Genomic DNA, 24,433 nt, shown 5'->3' on the forward strand with positions numbered 1-24,433 from the left:
ATGAAAAAGCTGCCAAATAACGGAAAGCTGTTAATTTTGAACTTTGTAGTGCAGTATTGGGTGTTGCAAAAAAGGAAGTTGTACCAGTTATAGCATTGTTTCATAGAATATATTGCACAACAGTGATGTTATAGCCTTTGTGAGCCATACCATTTCTTCTTCTGATTGCTCTTTATAAGTGAAAGTGTACGCTGCGTTCACAGGTGCATCACCAAGACCCTACGTTACAATTCTTGATCACACCGAGGATGGGGTGTTGCTTCAATGTGAGGTTCACGGAGCTTTTCCAGAACCTAAAGTAGAGTGGACGGACAGTTCTGGAAACATGGTCCCTGCTGCAGAGCCTCAGGTCTCAGAGAGAGGAGGCAGCTACGACGTGATCCTCCAAACTACTGTCACCAAAACAGACAACTACAGCTGTGTGGCTTCACAGGAGGAGATCAAGCATCAGAGTAAACCTGCACACATCTACGTGCCTCTCAGTGGTGAGAATCTTCCAGAATCTATTGAATTGTTTATGTGTTCAAAGGGTTTTAGTTGTCATGTGCACATTAGCTACAGCATAGCTTTGATGCTAACAATCTGAAGACTCAGACTCCTCCAACAATGCAGTACAGTATACTTAACTTTAATTATACTTTCTTAAACATAAAATATACTTAACATGAAATTAAAATGCATAATGCAGTAGAGAAAATGGAATTAAATAAATACTATAGAATAAGATAAAAGAGGACTTAAAATATATTTTAAGTTATTTTAATTTTAAATGTTTAATGTGTGTAAGAGTAAAACAACTAAGGAAATTATTCCCCTTTTAAACTGTTCTGGAAGTTGAGTACTCTTTACTGAAAAGCACAAATCTCTAATGTACATCACATTTTTTTTACGAGATGTAAGACTAGAAATTAAAGAATAAATTGGGAGGGATGAACCCCTCTTTAATGGTCAGAGCACAAAGAGCACACAGTGAAATGAGTTCTCTGCTTTTAACCCATCCTAGCACCAGGAGTCTAGTTCTAGGAGCAGTTGACAGCTAGTGTACAGCGCCCGGGGAGCCATGCAGCTCACAGTCCAAGCCCCTACAGACTGAGCCACTGAGTCCCTTATTTACAGATGAATAAAACCTCTAAAGGCTTCATAAACTAAACTTCATGTTGTACAGGTGAACCTCATAAAGTGACCACTGAATGCATCACTGACTAAACTCTGATGACACAGCGGGTGCTCGTGCTTTTTAATACCCTATCTTTATAAAACGTTAGTGTATTCAGAGTCAGTGTCTAATCACAAGTTCTGGAACCAAGCAATGAGTTAATGAACGACCTGAAGGTTCCTCTGAGGTGAACACTGAATCAGGAGAAATGTGGAATCTCAATCCCTGACTATATTTTGGGAATTCCTTTCAAATGAATATAGTTTTATTAAAAGGAGAAGCTGCTGTGGTTTCCCCTCAGGCTTTATATTTAAATACTTTTCTGGAGGTCTAACAAAGCAGACTGGAAACAAGTGGATTCAGAGGAAGTTTAATGCAGAAAACCCAAAGTCCTCAACATTCACATCAGTTGTAATACTCAGAGTACGTTCCATAATATCCAGGTGTGTGTTCCAGTGTGAGCTGAGAGTAACTGTCTCTGCTCACAGAGGGGATTCATGCAGACTGAGAAACACATGATCACCTCAACCTGGAATATCAGACAGACGTATATGACTTATCAACTCAGCTATCTGACATGGAGGAAGGTGAACACAATGTCTACCTGTCACACACAACATGTTTCATCTCATGGTAAATAGTTTTAACATAATAAATGTAAAAGGTTAAAGAACGTCTTCTCTGTAAACGAGCTTCTGTCCTGAGTCAGAATAATGTTTACAGATTTCCTAAAGCTCTAATCTTTAACAGAGTATATGAACATAAGTCATGTGTTAATGTGTCTCATCGTGTTCTAGGTAGTTTGTATGATTCCTATCTCCTGAGGACCTGCAGGATGGAGTCAGAACAAACGTCCTCACAGGGGACAATCACGTTTATCGTATCTTAATCTGCGTTCACATGTTTAACTATAAACAGCTCTGTGCTGACTTTGTGTTTCTGTTGTTGAGCGCTGCGATCAAACTTTAAATTATTTCAACTTTGACCTCGTTTAACTCTGACCTTTCGATGCACATCCAATCAGAACAGCTGAGCTAAGAGGCACAAGCTATCAGAGGAAACTCAGAAACTGAACTAAACTGTTTTCACCACAAAGCTCTGAGGACAACCTGCAATAAGAAAAGAGCAAATCATGTGAATGCAGATTAATAGTTACCAAAGTTTAAGAAGAAATGTTTGAAGTATGAGATACTGTCAGATAAAGATGGGATGGGAAACTGGGTCTTTTATTGTCAGGGCTTCCTGGGTTTTGATTTAATCTTAAACATGATCCTAACAACCATTTTCAAGAAAAGAGACGAGCAAACAGCATCTAAACATTTCATTTATTAAGCTGTTTATCATCTGATGTTTCTGTTATGTTCCCAGGTGCAGCTACAGAGCCACATGTCACAAATCTTGAGGAAACAAAGGACTGGTCTCTGCTTCAGTGTGAAGTTAGTGGAGCTTTCCCTAAGCCTCTCCTCCAGTGGACGGACAGTTCTGGAAACATGGTCCCTGCTGCAGAGCCTCAGGTCTCAGAGAGAGGAGGCAGCTACGACGTGACCCTCCAGACTACTGTGACCAAGACAGACAACTACAGCTGTGTGGCTTCACAGGAGGAGATCAAGAGTAAACCTGCACACATCTACGTGTCTCTCAGTGGTGAGAAGATTCTCCCTCCATTATTCTCTCTTTGTGTAATTTATGATGTTTTAAATGTGTCTTCAGTCTGAACACAGAGTGGATTTCCTCTCTGCTCCAGACGTTGTGATGAAGACCTCTGCAGGGGTTACCATGGTTTCAATCTGAGTGGAAAGTTTAATCTGAGACTCTGAGCCTCCTCTTCATCAAAGAGATGAGAGGAAGACTGAGAGAGGCTGAGATACTGAACACACACACACACACACACACACACACACACACACACACACACACAGACAGACAGACAGACAGACAGACAGACAGACAGACAGACAGACAGACACACTGTAAACCCCTCCAACAGCTCCCCTCTCAGATCAAATGGAGACAAACGGGAACTCTGAGTTCAGCTTTCTTAGAAACATGTTAGTCATTGATCACTGAGACGTTCTCCAGAGGAAACATGTTAGTCATTGATCACTGAGACGTTCTCCAGAGGAAACATGTTAGTCATTGATCACTGAGACGTTCTCCAGAGGAAACATGTTAGTCATTGATCACTGAGACGTTCTCCAGAGGAAACATGTTAGTCATTGATCACTGAGACGTTCTCCAGAGGAAACATGTTAGTCATTGATCACTGAGACGTTCTCCAGAGGAAACATGTTAGTCATTGATCACTGAGACGTTCTCCAGCTGAGAGGAAACATGTTAGTCATTGATCACTGAGACGTTCTCCAGAGGAAACATGTTAGTCATTGATCACTGAGACGTTCTCCAGCTGAGAGGAAACATTGAGACCACGTTCTCTTTCTCTCAGAGTTCATTCACTGACTTTAAACACAGGGAGACTTTGAGGACAGAAGACATGGAGACGTGTCGTGCAGCTCGACTCCAACATCAACACAAGCTGAGGATCTGATCTGAGGATCAGCTGCTGTTAGAGACGTGACATCAGAGAGCTGGGTTTGAGTCTAGATGCTCATGAGTCAGATGCAACTCCAGCAGGATCTCATCAGGCTCTAACCAGCTATCAGGTTCAGATGGTTGGAGGAAACATTACCAATAAATGATGTGTGTTTAGTTTCCAGTGTTTCCTCTCTTATTGTTCCCAATCACTCTGACATGCTTTCTTTTGTATTTTAGGAGAAGAATCAGAGAGGAGCTCAGGTTAATCCTGATTTTAACTCATCTAATATTTAACTTTAAGCTCACCAAACTATAACTGTGTTAGACTGTATTCTCTGTGAGTGTGTGTGTAGAGCTCTGAGTCTTTCCCTCAGTGTGTCCACGTGTCCTCAGAGCAGAATCTCTACATGTTCTTCATAGAGTTTTCTGAATGAGTGAAAGCAGCCGTGTCAAACTCAATTTCATCTCGAGCCACGTCAGCGTTATGGTTTCACTCAAAGGGCCGGTTGTAACTTTAACACTATATATATATATATATATGAAACTTTAAGACTATATAAAAATAAATATATAAATATTTAATATATATAAACGTATGTATTATATTACATTATTCCCTCTGCATTGGATTATTATGGGATAGAGTAATAACTTAATAATTAACTACGTCTGAAAGCAGAAGTCTTGACAGGGCAAATAATTGGAAGTCTCTTCAGTGAGAATGTCACAAAATGATTTTAAAAAAAAAGCCAAATTCTGGAAAAAATGTAAAAAAAGAATTAATTTTGAAGCAAAAAAAGCAAAATTCATATTTGAGATGCATTGTGGGACATGTAGTTTATGGGCCACGTGCTTCTGTAAATCGGCATGTGACCGTATAATAAACGTATTATATTCTTTCAGAGCTCTTGTGCGGCCACAGAAAATGAAATGGCGGGCCGGATTTGGCCCCCGGGCCTTGAGTTTGACCCCCCCTTGAGTGAAAGTGTACTTGTGTCTGGAGGCTCTGCTGCAGAAACCCAGAGTGAGTTTCCCTCTGGAGAAACATCAGGATGTGAATCTGCTCTTCACTGAGCTGCAGTCAGGGAGGAGGACGTTCTGTAGTTCAGGAGGAGCAGCAGAACCTCTCTGTAGAAACACTCAGAGTACACTTTAGTCTTTAGAGAATCAGCAAACTAGCATCACATGTTAGAAGATGATCCCATGTCTAATGTGTCAGATCAGAGGGTCTTCCTCTCTCAGATAGATGCAGTCAAACACTGAATATATTGCCCTCTGACGTGTTTTGGAGTATACATCAAACTAAATGGACACACTGTAATTTGTAGAGGAGAGTGAGAGGTCAGAGTGAACGTCTCTGTTTTCTCTGCAGAGCTCAGCTTCAGATGTTCTCTGACTGAGAGCTTTAATCTGAAGAGAACAACATGCTCTGACCGTCTGAGTGACATGAACCTTTCTCTTTAGGGTCGATCACTGGATGGATGGCAGCTGGAGTTCTCTGCGCTGTTTTATTCGTGGTTCTTGTTGGTGGTGTTGTTGTTTACTCCAAGGATCGCACCAAACTAAATCATCTTACCGGTAGGTTTAAATAATGTTTACATCATCGGATTAACAGATTTTGAATTTGTATTATTAATTGCTGGTATTTACACCCAGAGCATCCTGAAGTCAGGTGGGATCTTGAATATCATTTTGTTTTCCTTCCTGCAGATCAGATAAAGAAACTTGAAGATGAACAGAAGAAGACTTCCTCTCAGAACACGCTTCCTGCAGATTCTGCAGCTGATCCTCCTGAGAATAAAATCCTGCTGGAGTCAGATCAGTGAGTCAGAAAGGTCACCGGGTTCACCTGTGCTGAGGTGTGTGTGTTCACACTCTGTGTTTTACACCATCGTGTGTGATATTGTGAGCATGTTATATTATTTATGTTTTTAATTTATTTCAGATTGTTAATGAATCATTCCTTAAGACATCATTGAATTAACAGTTTGTGTTCAGGTTAAACAAAAAACACTTGAAAAGCCTTAAGTTTTTAAGGAGAGCGGCTCCTTTGCACTGTTTTGTATCGCTTTGATTCTTTTACTCAGTTATTTTTTGGACTCATTTTTTATAAAAAGAATAAAGCCTTGATTTCCAAAAGAAAGACCGTTTTTCCATCGTGTTTTATGAAGCCTCTATTTTTTCATATTCGATATTAGTTTCCCTTGATTATTTCCAGATGACACAATCATTCGTATTTTATTCCACTGTATTGATTAGACCCTCCAGAAAAACACGGGCTACAATCCTTGATTATGCGATTAAACATATGGGGGTTTTATGTGATTTTATGCGGTGAAATTGCGCAAAGTTGCGAAAAAGAATAGATTTTTTTTTAAATATTGGGCTGTCTTATTTATTCTCTCTCACACACAACCTGCCACTAACGTTAAACCCCTTTCCTATTCAATTAAACACATTCAATGTTTATTTATTGTAACACTCACACACCCCCCTCCCCCCCCCCCCCCCCCCCCCCCCACACACACACACACACACACACACACACACACACACACACACACACACACACACACACACACACACACACACACACACACACACACACACACACACACACACACACACACACACACACACACACACACACACACACACACACACACACACACACACACACACACACACACACACACACACACACACACACACACACACACACACACACACACACACACACACACACACACACTTCTCCGCCTCATTCTGTTTTCATTTACTCGTTCGTTATCTGCAGCTTCAATCTTGTAGGCTACTCACTTTGTTTCTTGTAGCCCTCGAAAGGGTTTTGGAGGTTGATGCCTCGGTGAACGTGAGTTGTTTGGCTTTCTTGTCCGCAGCAGCAGAAAGCATTTTCGAATGTTTGAATGAATCAAAGTGGGTCGTCACCGTCGATTTTCTCTTATGCTCCAACACACAGTTGCACGGGGTGCAGAATAGTTTCCCCCCACTTTTTGCCCGGTCTTTAGTAGAAATGTTCGTCGGTAAATGAGATGGATTAGATATTTTCATTTTGGTGTTTTCTCTATCATGTGAGCTCCACACGTTCACTCTACGGTGTTGTTTACCTTCTGTGATGCGCGAGCTGATGACGTCACGTCATCATCATCATCATCATCATCACTTCACGTCAAGACGAGTTAACTTTTTTTTTTCTCAACTTTGGTGGAAAAATGCGGGTGGATTATGCGGCCTTTTGAAAATCTGCGCCATTTTGCTGACGCGGTTCTTGATCTTGCATTATCCCGCTTATTACTAGGCCACATTCTCAACAATTGAAATGCTTTTATTGATTTAGAAAATGTTTTATTGATTGACAATCAATGACATGCATCCGATACGAAAAATAGTCCGTTGTTGCCGTTTGAACTAGGCTACGTTGCAACGACAGGAACTGATTCGATAGCAACTAACTATGTGCAAGGTAGCATTTGAGCCTTAGCTGTAATTTACATTAACCTGAACGTTTCCATTTATAGTGCAATGAGACGAATAGGAAATCTTTAGGGATATTCAGATCGACGTTTCTGTCCTCGATCCTCTCTCCTTGCGGGGGTTTTGCAGATGACACACCTGAAAGCACAATTTCCAACGTGTAAAAAAAGGGAAACAATATTGCTACAGTTGTATCGCTAACGCTAATGTGAGTGTAAGGACAGACAACTAAAAGGCACTGACCCGATGCGGTGCTATTCCCTGGGTTGGAGGACAGGATGTTGCTCCATTTCTCCCTTTCAGTTATTGTCAGAGCCCAGTAACTCTTCAGGCTGCTCTCACACCTGTGCCCAGTCACAGACATCATCTCTTTTGATCCAAGACCAGCCTGAGAGAGCAGCTGTACAGCCGTGCTTCTCAGGCTATGGTTAGTGTAGCGCTTTGGAAGCTGGGCTGCCTGGCTTAGTGGCATTTGCCCAAGGAAAGGATGTCCCATGGGCTCACGTGAACACCACACTGATTCACTGTTGAGAAGCTGTTGGTCCTTCTTTAGGGGGGAAGGTAGAAGGCTTTGGCGTCAGATGGGCTCAGGGAAATATACTTTTTGAAGCTGGCAACGGGGCAATTTTGGTTTTCAGGCTCGGCGAAAATAAAACCTCTGTCGTTCTCTTTATTCGTATCTTTTGGATCTTTATCATTCTTGGTATCGGCGTTGTGAGCAAGAGATATGTATTCACATCCGTGATCATCAAGTTTCAAAATAAAAGAGCTTTGAATCAAATGTCCATTTCCCTCTCTGCCTCGTCTGGCAAGATGCAGCTGGACATCCATCCACACTTTCCAGACCAGTCCGCCGGCTGTGTCCACAGACAGCGCCTGTGGAGCCCTGAGCAAATCCTCAGCTGAGATAGGCGGGTGGTGCTGGCTGACGTCTTTCCCGCTTTGCGAGTGTTTTTACAACAGATGTGAAAACATCGTTGCTTGCTTTAAAAGTAGCGCAGTTCATGATGTCAAACCTTGGAGAGTGTGTTGATATCCCTGCCCCAGAGTCATAGAGAGGGCTCTGCCCTGCCCTGATGCCAAAGTAACTGGCAACTGAATAGGTTTTGCCGTTTGATGTCTGGACCGTTCCGTAAAAGGACCGCAGCTGCGTGTTGAGGGTTTCTGCCCCCTAGCTGTCAAACTTTGATGGTTGTTTTTTTTCAATCAGCCAGTCTATAAATAGTTTCATAGCCCATACTGTGTTCCGTTTGTATTCAGTTCATGCCTGTCCTCTTCAATTTGGTCGATTTCTCTGTCTTTCAAATCTCTGTGTCTTTTCGCCTCTCTTACTTCTCCGCTGTTTTCTTGTCCTGCTTGTCTTTTCTTTTCTTCACTGGGGACTCATCAGCCACTAACCATTCCTCCAAATTACTGTGCTCTGCAAATATATATATATATATATATTATATATATATATATAATATATATATTATTAAAAGTAATGTTAAAATCCTCCATGTTGCTCTCACACGTGAGCGGAAAACTAAAGACAAGCAGACAGTTTGCTTTGCTTTTCAAACTGTTACATTTGGAAAACTGTTAAATCGATCGAATCGAGTATTCAGCTAAGCCATGTAATAACATAGGATAATGTATCTTGCACTTTTTCAAAACCATCTTAACAGAATTTAAAATGTATAACATTAGTTAGGGTGATTTGCCCTAATGTTCACAATCTGCATTTCTTAATGTAGGACACTAGAAAGTCTATGTTGAAAAGCCTCAGTCCCCTTAATTCATGTAATAAAAACATCTCAGGTCAGTAACACTCAAAGCTAAATGTGCAATACCATGTTCAGCTATTTGACTATTTATAATGTTATTGTTGTTACAACATTTAGGCTTATAGGTGTGGATGTTACATGGAGAATCAAACATCATCAAACAACAATAGATTCTAATAGTTTAAAAAAATCATTGAAATGTATTTCACAGGGAACACATACAGGTATACGGGTATATTTGAAGGCAGCACAACACACACACACACACACACACACACACACACACACACACACACACACACACACACACACACACACACACACACACACACACACACACACACACACACACACACACACACACACACACACACACACACACACACACACACACACACACACACACACACACACACACACACACACACACACACACACACACACACACACACACACATGAACCTGCCTAAAACAATTGCTTACAACATCACATGTCTGGAAACAAGCAAACCTTGCATGTCAAGGAGCCATCATCGTCCAAGACCCCGTTTTAGAATCGCTGTATAGTTGAAATCTCCAAACAATGTTGTCCATTTTAGACACAGGCCTATTATATTTACAGCTCTTGGTAACATTCATTTTCTGGGCTCAAAATGTGTCTTGGCTGTTTTCGTTATGAAAACAAATGGACCGTAGATACACGGATTGACCGTCCTCATCTGCGCTCTTATTTTGAAAGACAACTTCCGGTAGCAGAATATGAAAAAACTGGGGTTTTTTTGTTTCTGTTTTCTAGTGATTTTATTTTTTGTTTTGAGAAGTAAAAAATGAAAATGATCCCGTTTTTTAAGTTTAGTAAATAAATGTTTGACCATGATAAAGAAAAACGCCTTGTGTTTCGATTTTTGTTTTTCAATTTGAAAACGAAAAATCAAATATCCAGTCGTTTTTTGTTTTTGAATATCCTTTTGTGAAAAGAAAATCCAACGACCAAAACATACACTGACCTGGCTGTGTCACTACTTCAACCTCCTCTGCCATAGGTGGTGGGGTTACAATGGGGGACAATGGTGGAGAGCGCTGAGGAGGGGAGATTGCTGGCTGAACAGCATCATGCAGAGGGTGGCATGGGGTCTGCTCCAGAAGTTCCCACATTTGTGGATGGCAGGAATCAACATCATCATTATCATCATGTGGAGGATGGCACGGGGTTGCTGGTGCAGGAAAGAGCCTCTCATCTGGGGGGGCCACTGGAGTCTCTTGAAAGCATCTCTCAGATGTTTGAGGTGGCATGAACAGATTCTCATTGATCTTGGCAGGGTTGAATGGGTATATCCCTGACCCTCGAAAGCCAGCCTGGCCATTCAGTGGTGTAGCAGCTTTCATCCAGGCCTTTGAAAACAGTGGCATGAACTATGCCCTGTCAAGCCGTTTCCCTCCACGCTCCCTGGTGATCCTTTGTCCCTCGAGCCTCCAGTAATGTTTCAAGCTCTTGAACAGTGCTCTGTCTGCTGGCTGCAGATAGTGAGTTGTGTGAGGGGGTAGGCTAAATACATGGACGTTGTTCTCTCTCATCATATTTAAAAAGTCGATGTTGTACACATGAGAGGTATGACCATCAACAAGGAGCAGATGGGGTCGTGGATCATTTTTTGGAAGGCTTTGCAGAAACGTATTCCCCCATTCTGTGAACACGTCACTATTTATCCAGCCATCGGACATCTTTACGAAGGTATTCTTCGGAGCCCCGAAGAGCCAATCTGCCTTCATCCGCTTGCCTTTGAAAATGATCATGGTGGGTCCATACCCACCAGCAGCATTGATGCAGGCCAGACAGGTGGTGGTTTGACCTTTCTCTCCACCAGTGACCTCAAAACAGGGTGCCCCAACTTCTGCAACCACCCTGGTGGACAGGAAGTGATTCTGGAGCCCTGTTTCGTCGCAATTCCAGATGTGGTCTGGGACATTTTCCAACCCCAGGGTCTCAATCGTGTCCTTATATTTTTAAAACCACTTATTCACAACAGTGGGGTTGAACCCTGCTGCTCTTGCGGCTGAGAGCGCCTCTGGTTTGCGTATGCTCAGTTTGGGGTTTCGCCTCAGAAACCCCTGAAACCACCTATAGCCAGCCTTTTTTGTAATTTGACTGAAGCCTTTTATTCCTTTTTTTTCGGCAAACTGGAAGGCCAGTTTTCTAATGTCGTCCAACCTCAGGGGGAATCCGCGTTTTCCCAGGGTTGCTATCATCTCCTCCAGTTCTGCTTCATCCTGCTCTTGAATTAATGGCTTTCTTCCAATCGTATGATGAAAGCGGCCATTGCCTTTCACCCTGCGCTGGAGAGTGGATTTAGGAACGGTGCAGGCCCTGGCCAACAGCCTCAGCTGAGGAACCCCACCATCCTCAATGATCTGACCATACTCTTCTATGGCTGCCCTCATCCTGTCCTGCCTCCACTGATTCAGTTTCATTCCCTGTCTTTCCTTTCCTCCATTATTCTTTGCCTGCTTTGCCTTTTTCTGTGTCTGGCATTCTTTCCCTGTCTTATTTTTTCTCCTTTGCCATTGGGATCTGAAATGCATTCCATTAATCATTAATATGCATAGAATAAAACGTGTGTTGGAAGGATTTATTAAATGACTGAATATTTGGGCTTAAATTCATTGCCATCTTCTAAACTCAGACATTTATCCTTAACATTATCTCTGACTTTGTCATACCATTTGAACAGAGATGCAGCCATCCTCAATTATTTCATATCATTTGCCCATCACCTTAAATATCTAAAATAATGCATTAGAAGACTAAAACCCTGTAAATAACCATTGCTCTTGCACAATCCATGCTCCTCCACACATGTTTGCCTAACTGAAGTACTTCTAGAACTGTCCCACATTAGGCAAATCATACTGTCCCACTTTGAGAAACATGTTTCTTAAAGAGGGACGATAGAACATTTTATTGAAATAAAAAATATAGAGTATATTTACACCATATTATAATATTTTCTGATGAACAAACATATCATAAACACATCCTGATAAAAATGTGCAAGATTGTTTTATTTATACGAAATTTAAAACCTTAACATTAAGTTTGGCAAAACACTACGTCACTGACCTTTGGGTGGTCTTCACACAGGCTACTTCCTGTTTGAAGGTTGCTCCACCCTCATCTGTGATTCAACATTTGAGAAGTCATGTGATTTTGATCGCACCCATAGTTTAATTGACTCATTTGTTTGCGGAAGACCTACAACCATTGGAGCTTAGGTGTCCCACATTAGGGTAACTCACCCTAAGTAACATCCTGTAATCCTGTATAGAGCAACATTATACTTCTGATCCTCAGATGTAAAACGCCTGCATGCTGTCAGTTAATCCTCAGCTTCTGTCAAAGTGTCCTTCAGGGTGTGAACGGATGAATGAGGACATTTTAACAGCTCCATAGTTGTTGTCCTTTTACAGCTCCATAGTTGTAGTCTTTTAACAGATCCATACTTGTAGTCCTTTAACAGCTCCATAGTTGTAGTCAGCTCCATAATTGTAGTCCTTTAACAGCTCCATAGTTGTAGTCAGCTCCATAGTTGTAGTCCTTTAACAGCTCCATACTTGTAGTCCTTTAACAGCTCCATAGTTGTAGTCAGCTCCATAATTGTAGTCCTTTAACAGCTCCATAGTTGTAGTCAGCTCCATACTTGTAGTCCTTTAACAGATGCTCTCCTGTTGCTTTTAGTTCTTAAAGGATGTAGAGGTGGGACTTTTTGCAACAGTTCTAAATTGGTTTGAATCCTACTTAAAGGAGAGAAACAACGTTGTTTCTATTGGTAAATACACATCTGAGTTGACAAATATGACATGTGGGGTTCCTCAAGGCTCCGTCTTGGGGCCTCTTCTCTTTAACATCTACATGCTACCACTGGCTCAGATAATGAAAAACAACAAAATAAGTTACCATAGCTATGCAGATCGATGACACCCAAATGTATGTAACCATTTCACCAGGAGACTATGCTCCAATTCAAACACTGAGTAAGTGCATTGAACAAATCAATGACTGGATGTGTCAGAACTTTCTCCAATTAAACAAAGACAAAACTGAGGTAATGGTTTTTGGAGCCAAGGCAGAACGTATAAAAGTTAGCGCTGAGCTTCAGTCTGCAATGTTCAAAACAACAGATAGAGCCAGAAATCTAGGTGTAGTCATGGACTCTGACCTGAGTTTCAACAGTCACATTAAAACAGTTACTAAATCAGCCTACTATCACCTAAAGAACATATCTAGGACTAAAAGACTAATGTCACAGCAGGATTTGGAAAAACTTGTCCATGCTTTTATCTTCAGTAGACTCGACTACTGTAATGGTGTCTTCACAGGTCTCACTAAAACATCTATTAGAAAGCTGCTGCTGATTCAGAACACCGCTGCTCGAGTCCCTCACTGCTCTTTTTGCCCCTGCTTTTAATTGAAATATTCACATCTTAAACTGCACTGTAACTTTTATTCATGTATTTCTTCTTTTAATGTTTATTTTGTTATCTTTGCTTTTTAACGACTGTTTTTAAATGCCATGTTCTTCATGTCTTTCATTTTTGTAAAGCCCTTTGAATTGCCTTGTGTTGAAAGGTGATATAAATAAACTTGCCTTGCCTCGAGACGGCATTAACAGAAACTCTCTCTGATCTGAAGCTGCTGTAAAGAAATGTACTCTGAAGCTGGAATATAATGTGACTTATTCTATATTTTTGTATTAACATTGTTTGTTACGAGCTTGTTGTTTGTGATGTTGTTAAAGTGCTAATCCAAAGTATATCAGCTGAATGATGACCTGCTGTTACTGTGAGGCTTGAACTGTTTTTATCTAAAAGCTCCTTTATGATGTTCTCTGATGCTCTGCAGGGTTTCTATGCTGTCATTTAATTTAAACTGTACAATTTATTTCAAATATATGTTTGAATAAAACATGAAACAAGTCAATCTGTGTGTTTGGACTGTGTGGGACTCACTAAAAAAGAGAATTTGTTTTATTTGCTTGATTCTTTAATTATCTGTATTATGTTACATGGTAGATAAACTTCTAACAGACAGGTATTTCATTATATATTTTCATATTTGTTGCATAGATGCACTTTAACGAAAGTTGTTATACTCGTTTTAATTATCATTTGTGAGCATTTTACGACTTTATTAAATAAGTGTTGGTAGAGAGATGACAGGAAACTTAAGAGAGGTGAAACACATCTGTAAACATGTTGTTTAACAGCTGCTGCTTAATAAATAATAATACAGTGTATTTATATAGCACTTAAGATACAAGAGACTAAGCTCAAAGTGCTCACAAAAACACACTTAACCCTTGTATGGTGTTCGGGTCTGTGGGACCCCTTTTCATTATTTATCTAAAGAAAAATGATATCCTCAATTATTGGATTATTATTATTATCCTCCAGTTTCTTCTGGTGCACATGACATATGGCCACATTATTCAGCCTTGTTTGACTCATCGATGATCTAAGCCATGTCTTAAGCCTCCTATAGGGAACTAAAACTCCTCTCAGCCTCTGCAGAAGAGGCAGGGACGACCAACTGAAGCCTTACTAAAGCCTCCGCCTGACCGAAGAGACCTCTCACCTCTGGCACCATTTCCCGAATAATGCTAGAACCATCTGAGCTTGTTTCATATGTAATGAGCCCCAAACATGGCATAGATTACTTTAGGGCTAACTAGAAAAAGATACCAGAACTGATGGAGGGCAAATGAAAACATGACTGACCTGCTTGGAGCATCAACGCTAATTGAAGCTGGACTCCGACGTGCGACAGCTAAACACACCCCCCGGGTACAAAATAAAGCCATGCATAAACAAACAAAGGCGGAACCAATTTACATTTGAAAAGAATATATCATCTAGGTGAAGTTCACAAAAACATAAAATAAAGATTTTCAAGTATACAAATAGCCAAAATAAAAAAGTCATAGTATAGCAATTTTATTTTAATTTTTTTAAATCAGTTAGGCTATATATCGGGGGGGACACGACATTTTGAGCGTATCTGAATATTGGGGGGGATGTGTCCCCAATAAAGTAGATGAAGTAGTAATGATGATAAGTACCGTGACTTCTGCAGACCAAAAACAAAAGACATGTATACTTATTTGTACATTTATGAACATTGATCTAATATGTGAATTTATTGAAACCTCATGCACTTTACTCTGACCTTCTAGTTGGATGCAAACTGCATTTCGTTGTACTCTGTGCAATGACGTTTGATCTAATCTAATGTAGCTGGAGAGGTGCCAGTTTACCTTGTCGGCACCAAACCCAACTACCCCCATCTGACACCTCTCCATTAGTGCATGTGTATAAGTCCTGTTTGTGCATGCTTGTATTTCTGCCAATAATTAAAGTAAATAATAACTAAACATAATGTGTGGCACGTATAATGTCTATAGCATAACGATAGCTAATTCTCTAAATGAATGGTTGTCTTTACGTGACTGATTATATTTTAGTATGAATAACATAATTATGACATCTGCCATTGTGATGAAGTCCAGGATAATGTGTTGATGGAGTGTTGACAGGTTCTTAGAGATAAATGGGTTCAATGTTTTAAACTGATGCCATATACTTGACAGATATTTGAGTTTGGTTTGTAAAACCTTCACACTATGGGAGCCTACTTCACCTCTTTAACAACATCTTAGTTCATATTTTAACTCACCCACTATAACCTTCATTCCAGCAATGAATCAGCACTTTGGACTGAGACACTCCCTGAGTTACATGAGAGGAGACAGAGTTCAGCAGAGGAGGCGTGACAGAGCTCCTCCCTCAACTGACTTACTGGAAAGGGAAACCATACAGTTTGTTATTCTCCATCACTGCAGAGAGACAGACGGACTGAAAAACAGACGATCAAATTCACCTTCAGACCAAACTAACAACTTCCTCTGAGTTCAGCTACAGGAGAGAAAAGTGGAAACTACAACACTGCTGCTTCAACCTGCGGACCCTCCACCCCCTGAAGGTGAGTCTGACTCCAAACAATACTCAAATGGCGCTTTTCCACTGCAGGACCTATAGCACGTCTTAGCACGGTTCAGTTTGGCCTTGGTAGGACATGCTCACTTTAAAGCAGTGGTTCTCAACTGGTGGGTCGCGACCCACTCGTTTCGAGTGGGTCGCGGATGTGTGAGTGAAGAAAAAAAATTGGAATTATTATTATTTATTTTTTGGGGAAAAATTCAAACTTTTATTTTGAAGGCCCGATTTTCTAACGCTGCATGCAGTCGTTGTTGGACTGGAAGTACCGGAGACCATAAACGGTTTTGAAAACTACTGTCACGTAGTGATCATATTCTCAATAAAACATCTTTGCTGATGTTTTTCCGAGTCTTCTGGCCAATCAGAATCAAGATTGTTGCCGGAAGTCCCCACGGAGAATAACTTTGCGGTAGAACTCTTCTTTATACATCCATGGGTACAACTTCAGATAAAAATGAACACATGAAATATGACCCTCGGTTTGATGATTGACAGGTCACAGAACAATGGGAGCTATCTACCCTTACCCACAATTTAAAGTAAGTCACACAGACTATCTCCTCTTTGCTCTTCTCCAGCAAGATGTCAGAACAAAGTGAAAAACAAACAATGGCATAACATATTATTAATATGTCGGGTAGTAATAGATTTATTTATTTTCTTCTCAGAGTGTACCAGAATGCATAGTTTATGTTAATATTTCTAAAAATCTCCTTGGGGAGAATCCCCCCAGACCCCCCTGCTGGGGTTGGGTTTTCTTCATGTGTGCCTTTTTATACAGTTCAGCTTTGATTCCATCATCTCATTAAACCTTTTTTAAAAGCATACTTTAGTTCTGTGAAGGGATATATGCGCTGTACTTCACTTTAATTAATATTATATGCTGAAAAGCGTATATATTACAGCACGATTTTTTGTTGAATAGATTTGAGTGCTTCAAAATGTTGGCTCGCGATGTATTGAGCGTGTAAAAAGTGGGTCCCGAGGCCTGACCAGTTGAGAACAACTGCTTTAAAGGTCCCATGACATGGCCATTTCTACTGATCATAATTCCATTGTTGAGGTCTGCTAGAATAGATTTACATTGTTCAATGTTCCAAAATCACATTGGTTTCTCATACAGCATCTCTGTATAGTCAACCCAGCCTCACGGCATTTCGTGTTATAGTCACGACATTTAATCTATTGATTCGTGTTCACCAACACGATTTCCCCCTTTTTTTCGTGTCACACAGAACGATTTTAAAAGCAATGTATTTCTATTGGTAGTATGTTTCGTGCCTGCAGCACGTCTTTTTGTCCGGTCGGGTCGTGGAAGACCGGAAACTGTGGTTCACAAAAACATGTTCTTACTCAATATCAAGCCACGATTATTGTTTTTATTTTAAATCGTATAATGTCTGACTTTTTTTGCCGTCTGTGAGGAAAATAGAGAAAATTTTAAAAAAGTGTCTCAGAATACTGAAATCTGTATTTTTTCAATCTTTTTTTCCTTCTAATTTCTTATTCTTTTCTAAATAACACACTGTTATTTACTCAACAATAACAAACAATTATCCTTGTTTTTATTTATTCGTTTAATTCTATAATCTCTGGCTTTTTAGCCGTTCCTCAGGAACTGAATTTCAATAAAGTCACCGGAAACAGACGTAGGCCTATAAGGGACAGCATCATTGCGATACACAGCACAAACCCACTGAACCGATTACCCAAGATCCTCAGCTAGAAGCTCTGTGATTGCATTGTTTAGCCGCAATGCACGTTGGGATATGGTGTTTATGCGATATGAAATCCGAAATCCGAAATCTGAGATTTATTTTCCTCACAGATGGCAAAAAAAGTCAGACATTATACGATTTAAAATAAAAACAATAATCGTGGCTTGATATCGAGTAAGAACGTGTTTTTATGAACCACACAGCTTCCGGTCTTCCAAGACCCGACCGGACAAAAAGACGTGCTGCAGGCCCACTGCGCTCTGATTGGTCAGCTCGCCCACTCAGTTCTGTTGAGTCCACCTTCGTTACAGCGGAACATCAGTGATTATGTGTTACAATGGCGTTTGTTAGCAACCAGAAAATGACAAACAGATGAGAATGCTGCGTGGGGTCTGGGTGCCGTGTTGGCGGGACGTTGGGGGGCTTGCTGCTCGCCCCCTTTGAGGCTCGAGGAGCGGACAGTGTGAGCTGGATTACTGGTCTAGTTTCCTGATTGCTGCGTGGGGTCTGCAAGACAGCGAGACACCGTGAAACTCAGCCTGAGCACACACACACACAGTTCGCCAAACACTCACAGCCTGAGAAAAGACAAGGCTGAGTGAGTGTTTCTCCGCTATCCCAACTCGTCTATTACCAACGTTCAGGGAGCTCTATGCTCGACGCTAAAGGTCCCCCCACTGCGTTTGATAGTGTTGCAAGGGACCCTGGTCTGTGAGGAGCTCCACGGATTGGTCCATTTGGATATGGTGACGTCACTGTACCCAGAAAGAAAAAAATGGAAAAAGAAAGTGTTGGAGTTTTACTCACTACAGAGTGTACTTTGAGGGTTTGTGACTCTGCAGACCGTTCACATGCAGGAAGAGCTACATAACACACAAGGGGACGGGTAATAACCAGAAAAGCATGTCATGGGACCTTTAAGCTGCGTTTCCATTAGAGCTAGTAACTGGGGTAGTTAACGACGCAGTGTAGGCGGGGCGATCGGCTGTTCGGCGGGCGGAGCAACGCTGCGTAAAACTGCCGTGACGTTATCTTCAATGCGTCACAACTCACAAAACACCATAACAATGGAGGATATGGAAGTGATCGTTTACTTGGTTCTTGGTATTTGGCTTTTTATCACAGCAAGGAGGTCTAGTGTTGTCCTTTTGTGTATCTTGCTTTATTTTAGACAACTCAGGAGACAGCGAGTATGGTTAACTGTACTTTATTCTCTGTGATACATCATAACTGGTGTCACTCAACAGCAATAGATTTCCTTTTGGGGTCAAAAATGACCCCAGGACAACAGGAGGGTAAAGGAAAAAAGGAGCAACTAAAAAACAATCCACAAAATGAAGGTGGATCTAGTTCACGCTGGTGGCGGCAGCAGGACTCAGGCTGGCTCGAGCAGACACTGGGAAAACAGAGGAAAAAACAAACAGTTTAATCATCAAACAAGTGCAAATAGCAAAGCAAACTATAAACATAAATACAACCGTTCCTGCTGGGCCAGATCTGCACATCTCCCTCAGGACTGTGAGGTGCTCCTCTCCTCGTTTCCTCTTGCCTGGAAGACAATAAGATAAACCTTTTTTAATCCCTGTAGGGACATTCAGGTGTTATAGCAGCAACAGCAATAAGAATGAAAAACACAGGACAGGTACAGGTCACATCAGGATATAAGAATAAAATATATAAGTATAAACAGAACAACAGTAAGGATGAACTAAAGACAGTTCTGGCCCTAGATGTTTACAATGATTGTGAAAGTGAATTACATTATGTCCAGCCTGTTGGTAATGAATATAAATATATGTATACATATGTATGAGTATGGACAAATATACAGTCATGAAGTAAATGGATAATTCCAAATGAATAAAAGTATGAATAAATATGAGATCAGTTTAAAGGGAAAAATCAAAAACAAAGCACAGTCCAAAGTAAGTGGAAAGCAGTGCAGGTCCATGTGTCTGCGGCACAATACTTAACAATGAAGAATACACAAGAATATATTAGGATGTCACACAATTTCACTAGCTGCAACATTAATAGTGATTCTTACTACTTTTACTTTTGGTACGTTACTTTACTTGTAACAGAGCAGTTCCACACATTGGTATTGCTTATTTTACTTACTGACGATGATCTACAGTTTTAAAAAAGTCATTTTGCCATGCCTATTTCTTACTTAACTCTAGAAAACTGGACGTAAACAATGGTACATATGGTGTTAGCAAACAATAGCTCTTGCTAATGCTATCTGTGCTAACCGTAGCTCTTCAGGGCTCCATAAAAGCTCTGGGTTGTCGAACATAAATGAAAGGATAAAATAGGTTTGTTTGTTAGAAGTGAGCTTTACAATAGATAGGGACACAACGCGTTCAAGCAAAGAATAGAGCGTTAGCAAAGAACAGAGCGTTAGCAAAGAACAGAGCGTTAGCAAAGAACAGAGCGTTAGCAAAAACGTACCATCCTGCAGCCGTTGCCGAATCCAGGCGTCGTTTCGCGTTGCGACGTCGAGCTCCCGCTGTATTTTTTCATCCGCAACGAGGTGGAGTAACGTCTGTACCTCGTCAAACGACCATGGCGTGTTTTTTTTGTTGCTGCCATTTTTTTATGGATTTGTTGACGGTAGCTTGTCTGTTTTAAAAATGGTGCTTATGCGACGCTTGGGGATTGTCTCGCGCAACGATTGTGATGATTCTCTCTGACCAATCAGCAGTCGGGAGTGTTTGCGTCACTAGTTTAGAGTATTCAGCTCGGTTGCTGGCTCGGGAGGAACTTCGATTTTGGAGGGCCAAACATTTTTTTTAAAAAGTACCCGTGAGCCGGAACTACCCCTAGTGGAGAAGCAAAGAAAAGCGGGCCTCCTCACACACCAGGATCCCTTGGCAGACGCAAAACGCAGTGGGGGGACCTTTAGCATAGAGCATAGAGCTCCCTGAACGTTGGTAATAGACGAGTTGGGATCGCGGAGAAGCCGTGCTAGGTCCTGCAGTGGAAAAGCGCCAAAAGTGAATTTCAGTGAAGTCAGTAGAGGAGGGGGAGGGGAGCCATGACTGACTGTACTTCCTGTCTGCTGTGTTTCAGCTTCACTCAGAGACAACATGGCTTCCAGGTTAGAGGAAGATCTCTGCTGTCCGGTCTGTAAGGACGTCTTTAGAGATCCTGTCATCCTGTCCTGCTGCCACAGCTTCTGTAAAGCCTGTCTGCAGACCTGGTGGGATGGGAAAGAAGAAAAGGAGTGTCCAGTTTGTCGGAGAAAACATTCAAAGAATCTCCTTCCTTCCAACTTTGCTTTGAAGAACCTGAGTGAGACCTTCTTACAGGAGAGAGATCAGAGACCTTCAGAGGCTCTCTGCAGTCTGCACTCTGAGAAACTCAGACTCTTCTGTCTGGACCATCAGCAGCCAGTGTGTCTCGTCTGCAGAGATTCAAGAACACACACCAACCACAGATTCAGACCCATGGATGAAGCTGCTCAGGATCTCAGAGAGGAGCTCCAGAAGTCTCTGCAGCCCTTTCAGGAGAAACTGAAGCTCTTTGAAGAAGTTAAAGTGAAGTGTGATCAAACAGCAGGACACATGAAGGTCCAGGCTCAACACACAGAGACGCAGATTAAGGAGCAGTTCAAGAAGCTTCACCAGTTTCTAGAAGAGGAAGAGGAGGCCAGGATGGCTGCACTGAGGGAGGAAGAGGAGCAGAAGAGGAGGATGATGGAGGAGAAGATGGAGGCTGTGAGCAGAGAGATAGCAGCTCTTTCACACACAGTCAGAGCCACAGAGGAGGAGCTGAGAGCTGAAGACGTCTCCTTCCTGCACAACTACAAGGCTGCAGTGGAGAGGCTGCAGCGCCCCCTGCTGGAGGATCCACAGCTGCCCTCAGGAGCTCTGATAGACCAGGCCAAACACCTGGGCAACCTCAGCTTCAACATCTGGAGCAAGATGAAGGACATGGTGTCCTACTCTCCTCTCATCCTGGACCCAAACACTGCTCATCCACAACTCATCCTGTCTGAAGATCTGACTTCAGTGAGACGAGGAGAGAGACAGAAACTTCCTGATAATCCAGAGAGGTTTGATAAATACTACCGTGTCCTGAGCTCTGAGGGCTTTGACTCAGGAACTCACAGCTGGGATGTCCAGGTTACAAACAGTACATGGTGGTCACTGGGTGTATTAGCAGAGTCTGTCCAGAGGAAGGGAGACATAGAGTCTGGATCATGGAGAATACGTTTCTCTAAAGGTAAATACTCAGCACGGTCACCACCAGATCCAGACACTCCTCTCCGCCTGAAGAAGAAGCTCCAGAGGGTCAGAGTGAATCTGGACTGGAACAGAGGAGAGGTGTCGTTCTCTGATCCTGACACTAACACACACATACACACCTTCACACACACTTTCACTGAGAGACTGTTTCCATACATTAACACTCTGGAGGAAGTGCAGATATTACCGCTGGAGGTGTGTGTGACAGTGGATCAGAGCAGGTAGAGATAAACAGGATCATTATATCTGTGATGTTTATCTCTTAAAGGGATCATTCACTGACCTCTGAATCTGTCCTCCTGCTGTCTCTTTATTCTAAACATGTTTTTATTCTTGTTGTTATTGAGTTTGATAATCTGCTTTTTGATCATACTGTCAACCTTTATTAAATTGAAACACGTGCATTTAGCTGACACTTCTATCCAAGTAACATCATGTTCATCAAATATGCTGATCTGCTTCCTTTAGTGGAAATAAGAGATATATATTCTTCACATTTTAAATGATCTCACCCAGATTCAGAGCTTTATGTCAGGTTACAGTTTAACCTTCTCTGTTTTATTGAAACTATGTCGTTATAAATTGTTCATTTGTGATTTGTGGATGATGGGAAAATAAATAAAAAATACGTTTAAACCAACTGCAAGTTTGAGCAGCGAATCATTGATCAGATCCAAAATAAAATGCATTTTTTATTAGTTTTATTAGATGCAATGTTTACATTTTAAACTTGTATAATCACATATGAAACATACAGAGCTACTGGGTTTAAGTTAACTCCCTGACAGACCTCTTCTTCAGGGAATAAAATAAATGTTTTAAAAAGATTTCTAAGTATTTAAATACAGAGTAAATGTTAAACACAGTTTTCCCAGGAGAAGCCTAAACAGAGAGGACGACCCATTGCTGTTCAGCGTGGATTATCAAATGCACACGTTTATTAACTCTAAAGGATTTAATCTCAATCTAAAATAATGATTTATTGGCAGTGGTGTGTTATCGAGTATTAACAGCTGCTGCATAACACATGTCACATAATGACAAAGAGTAGTTATGTAGTTCAGTAGTTCAGGAGAAGGAGAAAAACCAAACTGTAGAAACACTAAAAAAGTACATTTTAGTCATTAAAGAATAAGCAAACTAGTACACAAAATAACTTCTTAATTTGTGCTAAACTAAATCTGCTTTTATTGTGGAGAAATGCACCGGAAGTGCTGCTGCTAACTAAGTAATCTTCAGGTGAGAACAGTTGAAACAATGCAGTGAATATGTGGTTGAATTGTAGTCTTTTTTATATAATACACATCTTCAGTGTTAGTGTTACAGTGCTTTTTGTATTTTGTCATTCAGTCTTTTGTTTTGCAGAATTCACCAAATAAAATGAGGAAGGGGCTTTTATTCTGAAGGCCTCGAAGCAGGAAGTGATGCAGAAACCTCTAGAAGACTTTCTATTTTGCGCAAGTGAGAGATTATGGGAATTGATTGGGATGGGCTGGAGTGTGTGTGAGGAGTGTGTGCAGTTTAACCCTCAGAGGACTCCAGCATGATGAAGCAGCTTCCTCTTCTTCCTCTTCTTCCTCTTCTTCTTCTTCTCTTCAGTCTCCTGACTGGAAACTCGTCTGCCTGCACAAACGGTGAGAACACTTACACTCTTATTCACACAACATTACGTCATTTTGGTAATTTAATTACATCTAAAAGGCTGAAAAAAACATGCAGAAGTCTGGAAACAGAATATTATTAGTCTGCTGTTTATTGGTCATAGGGAAATTTAGAACAATATCTAAAGTAATGCATCATCAGAAGAAAGCCTATGAAGAAATGGAGGGCTTCTTATCAGTTTCAGCCATAATCATCATCTTATTGTAATAGGCCTTTATATTGCTAGTGCTCTCATAAAAACACCATTAAGGGATTTCTTTACATAAAAACATGTATGGATCTTTATAAAATAAATAAAGTATTCAGCTGAGATTCAGTGTTCTTGTCCTTCAATAGGATTCAATGTTATATCATTTCAGGTAAAATGAGAGAGAGAGAGAGAGAGAGAGAGAGAGAGAGAGAGGAAAGAAATCATAGATATGACATCAGAATGTATTGCTATGAAGACAAATGAAAAATAAGTCTTCATTAAAAATATAAAACTATTGGGATCAATGTCTAACCTTGCATTCATCCATTTTGTTCAATATGTTCACATTTCTAAGTCATGTACAGTTAATATTATTTTTTTCCCAGGTTCAGGTGTTAACTAGAACCTGCTCTGATTTTACTTAAAGGGGACCTATCATGCAAAATGCACTTTTTGATGTCTTTTATACATAACTATGTGTCCCCGGTGTGTCAGGGAACTCACGCAGCGTCAGAAAATAAAACCGTCTCTCTTTTCCTCCGTACCCAAATCTCTAAAAACGGGGGAACAACGGAGCTGATCCAGATTTGCTTCCGATATGACTTAATATC

The 24,433-nt window shown here is 41.0% G+C and overlaps 1 protein-coding gene across 2 annotated transcripts in view; it reads left to right on the forward strand.

The window, feature by feature from the left end:
• The window catches only part of LOC307041508 (E3 ubiquitin-protein ligase TRIM39-like), a 75,125-nt gene that overhangs the window by 38,521 nt on the left and 12,171 nt on the right, over positions 1-24,433 (forward strand). The window contains exons 2-3 of one of the 2 annotated variants that reach the window (XM_079684963.1): positions 15,843-15,982; positions 20,793-22,610. In XM_079684963.1, the coding sequence (XP_079541089.1) occupies positions 20,810-22,195 (1,386 nt within the window). In that variant the 5' untranslated portion in view covers positions 15,843-15,982; positions 20,793-20,809 and the 3' untranslated portion in view covers positions 22,196-22,610. Of the gene's footprint in view, positions 1-14,523; positions 15,983-20,792; positions 22,611-23,335; positions 23,605-24,433 lie in introns of those variants that run through there. The other variant, XM_079684964.1, reaches the window with a different exon arrangement.

The sequence above is a fragment of the Notothenia rossii genome, assembly GCF_949606895.1.
Source record: "Notothenia rossii genome assembly, chromosome: 5".
Lineage (NCBI taxonomy): Eukaryota > Metazoa > Chordata > Actinopteri > Perciformes > Nototheniidae > Notothenia > Notothenia rossii.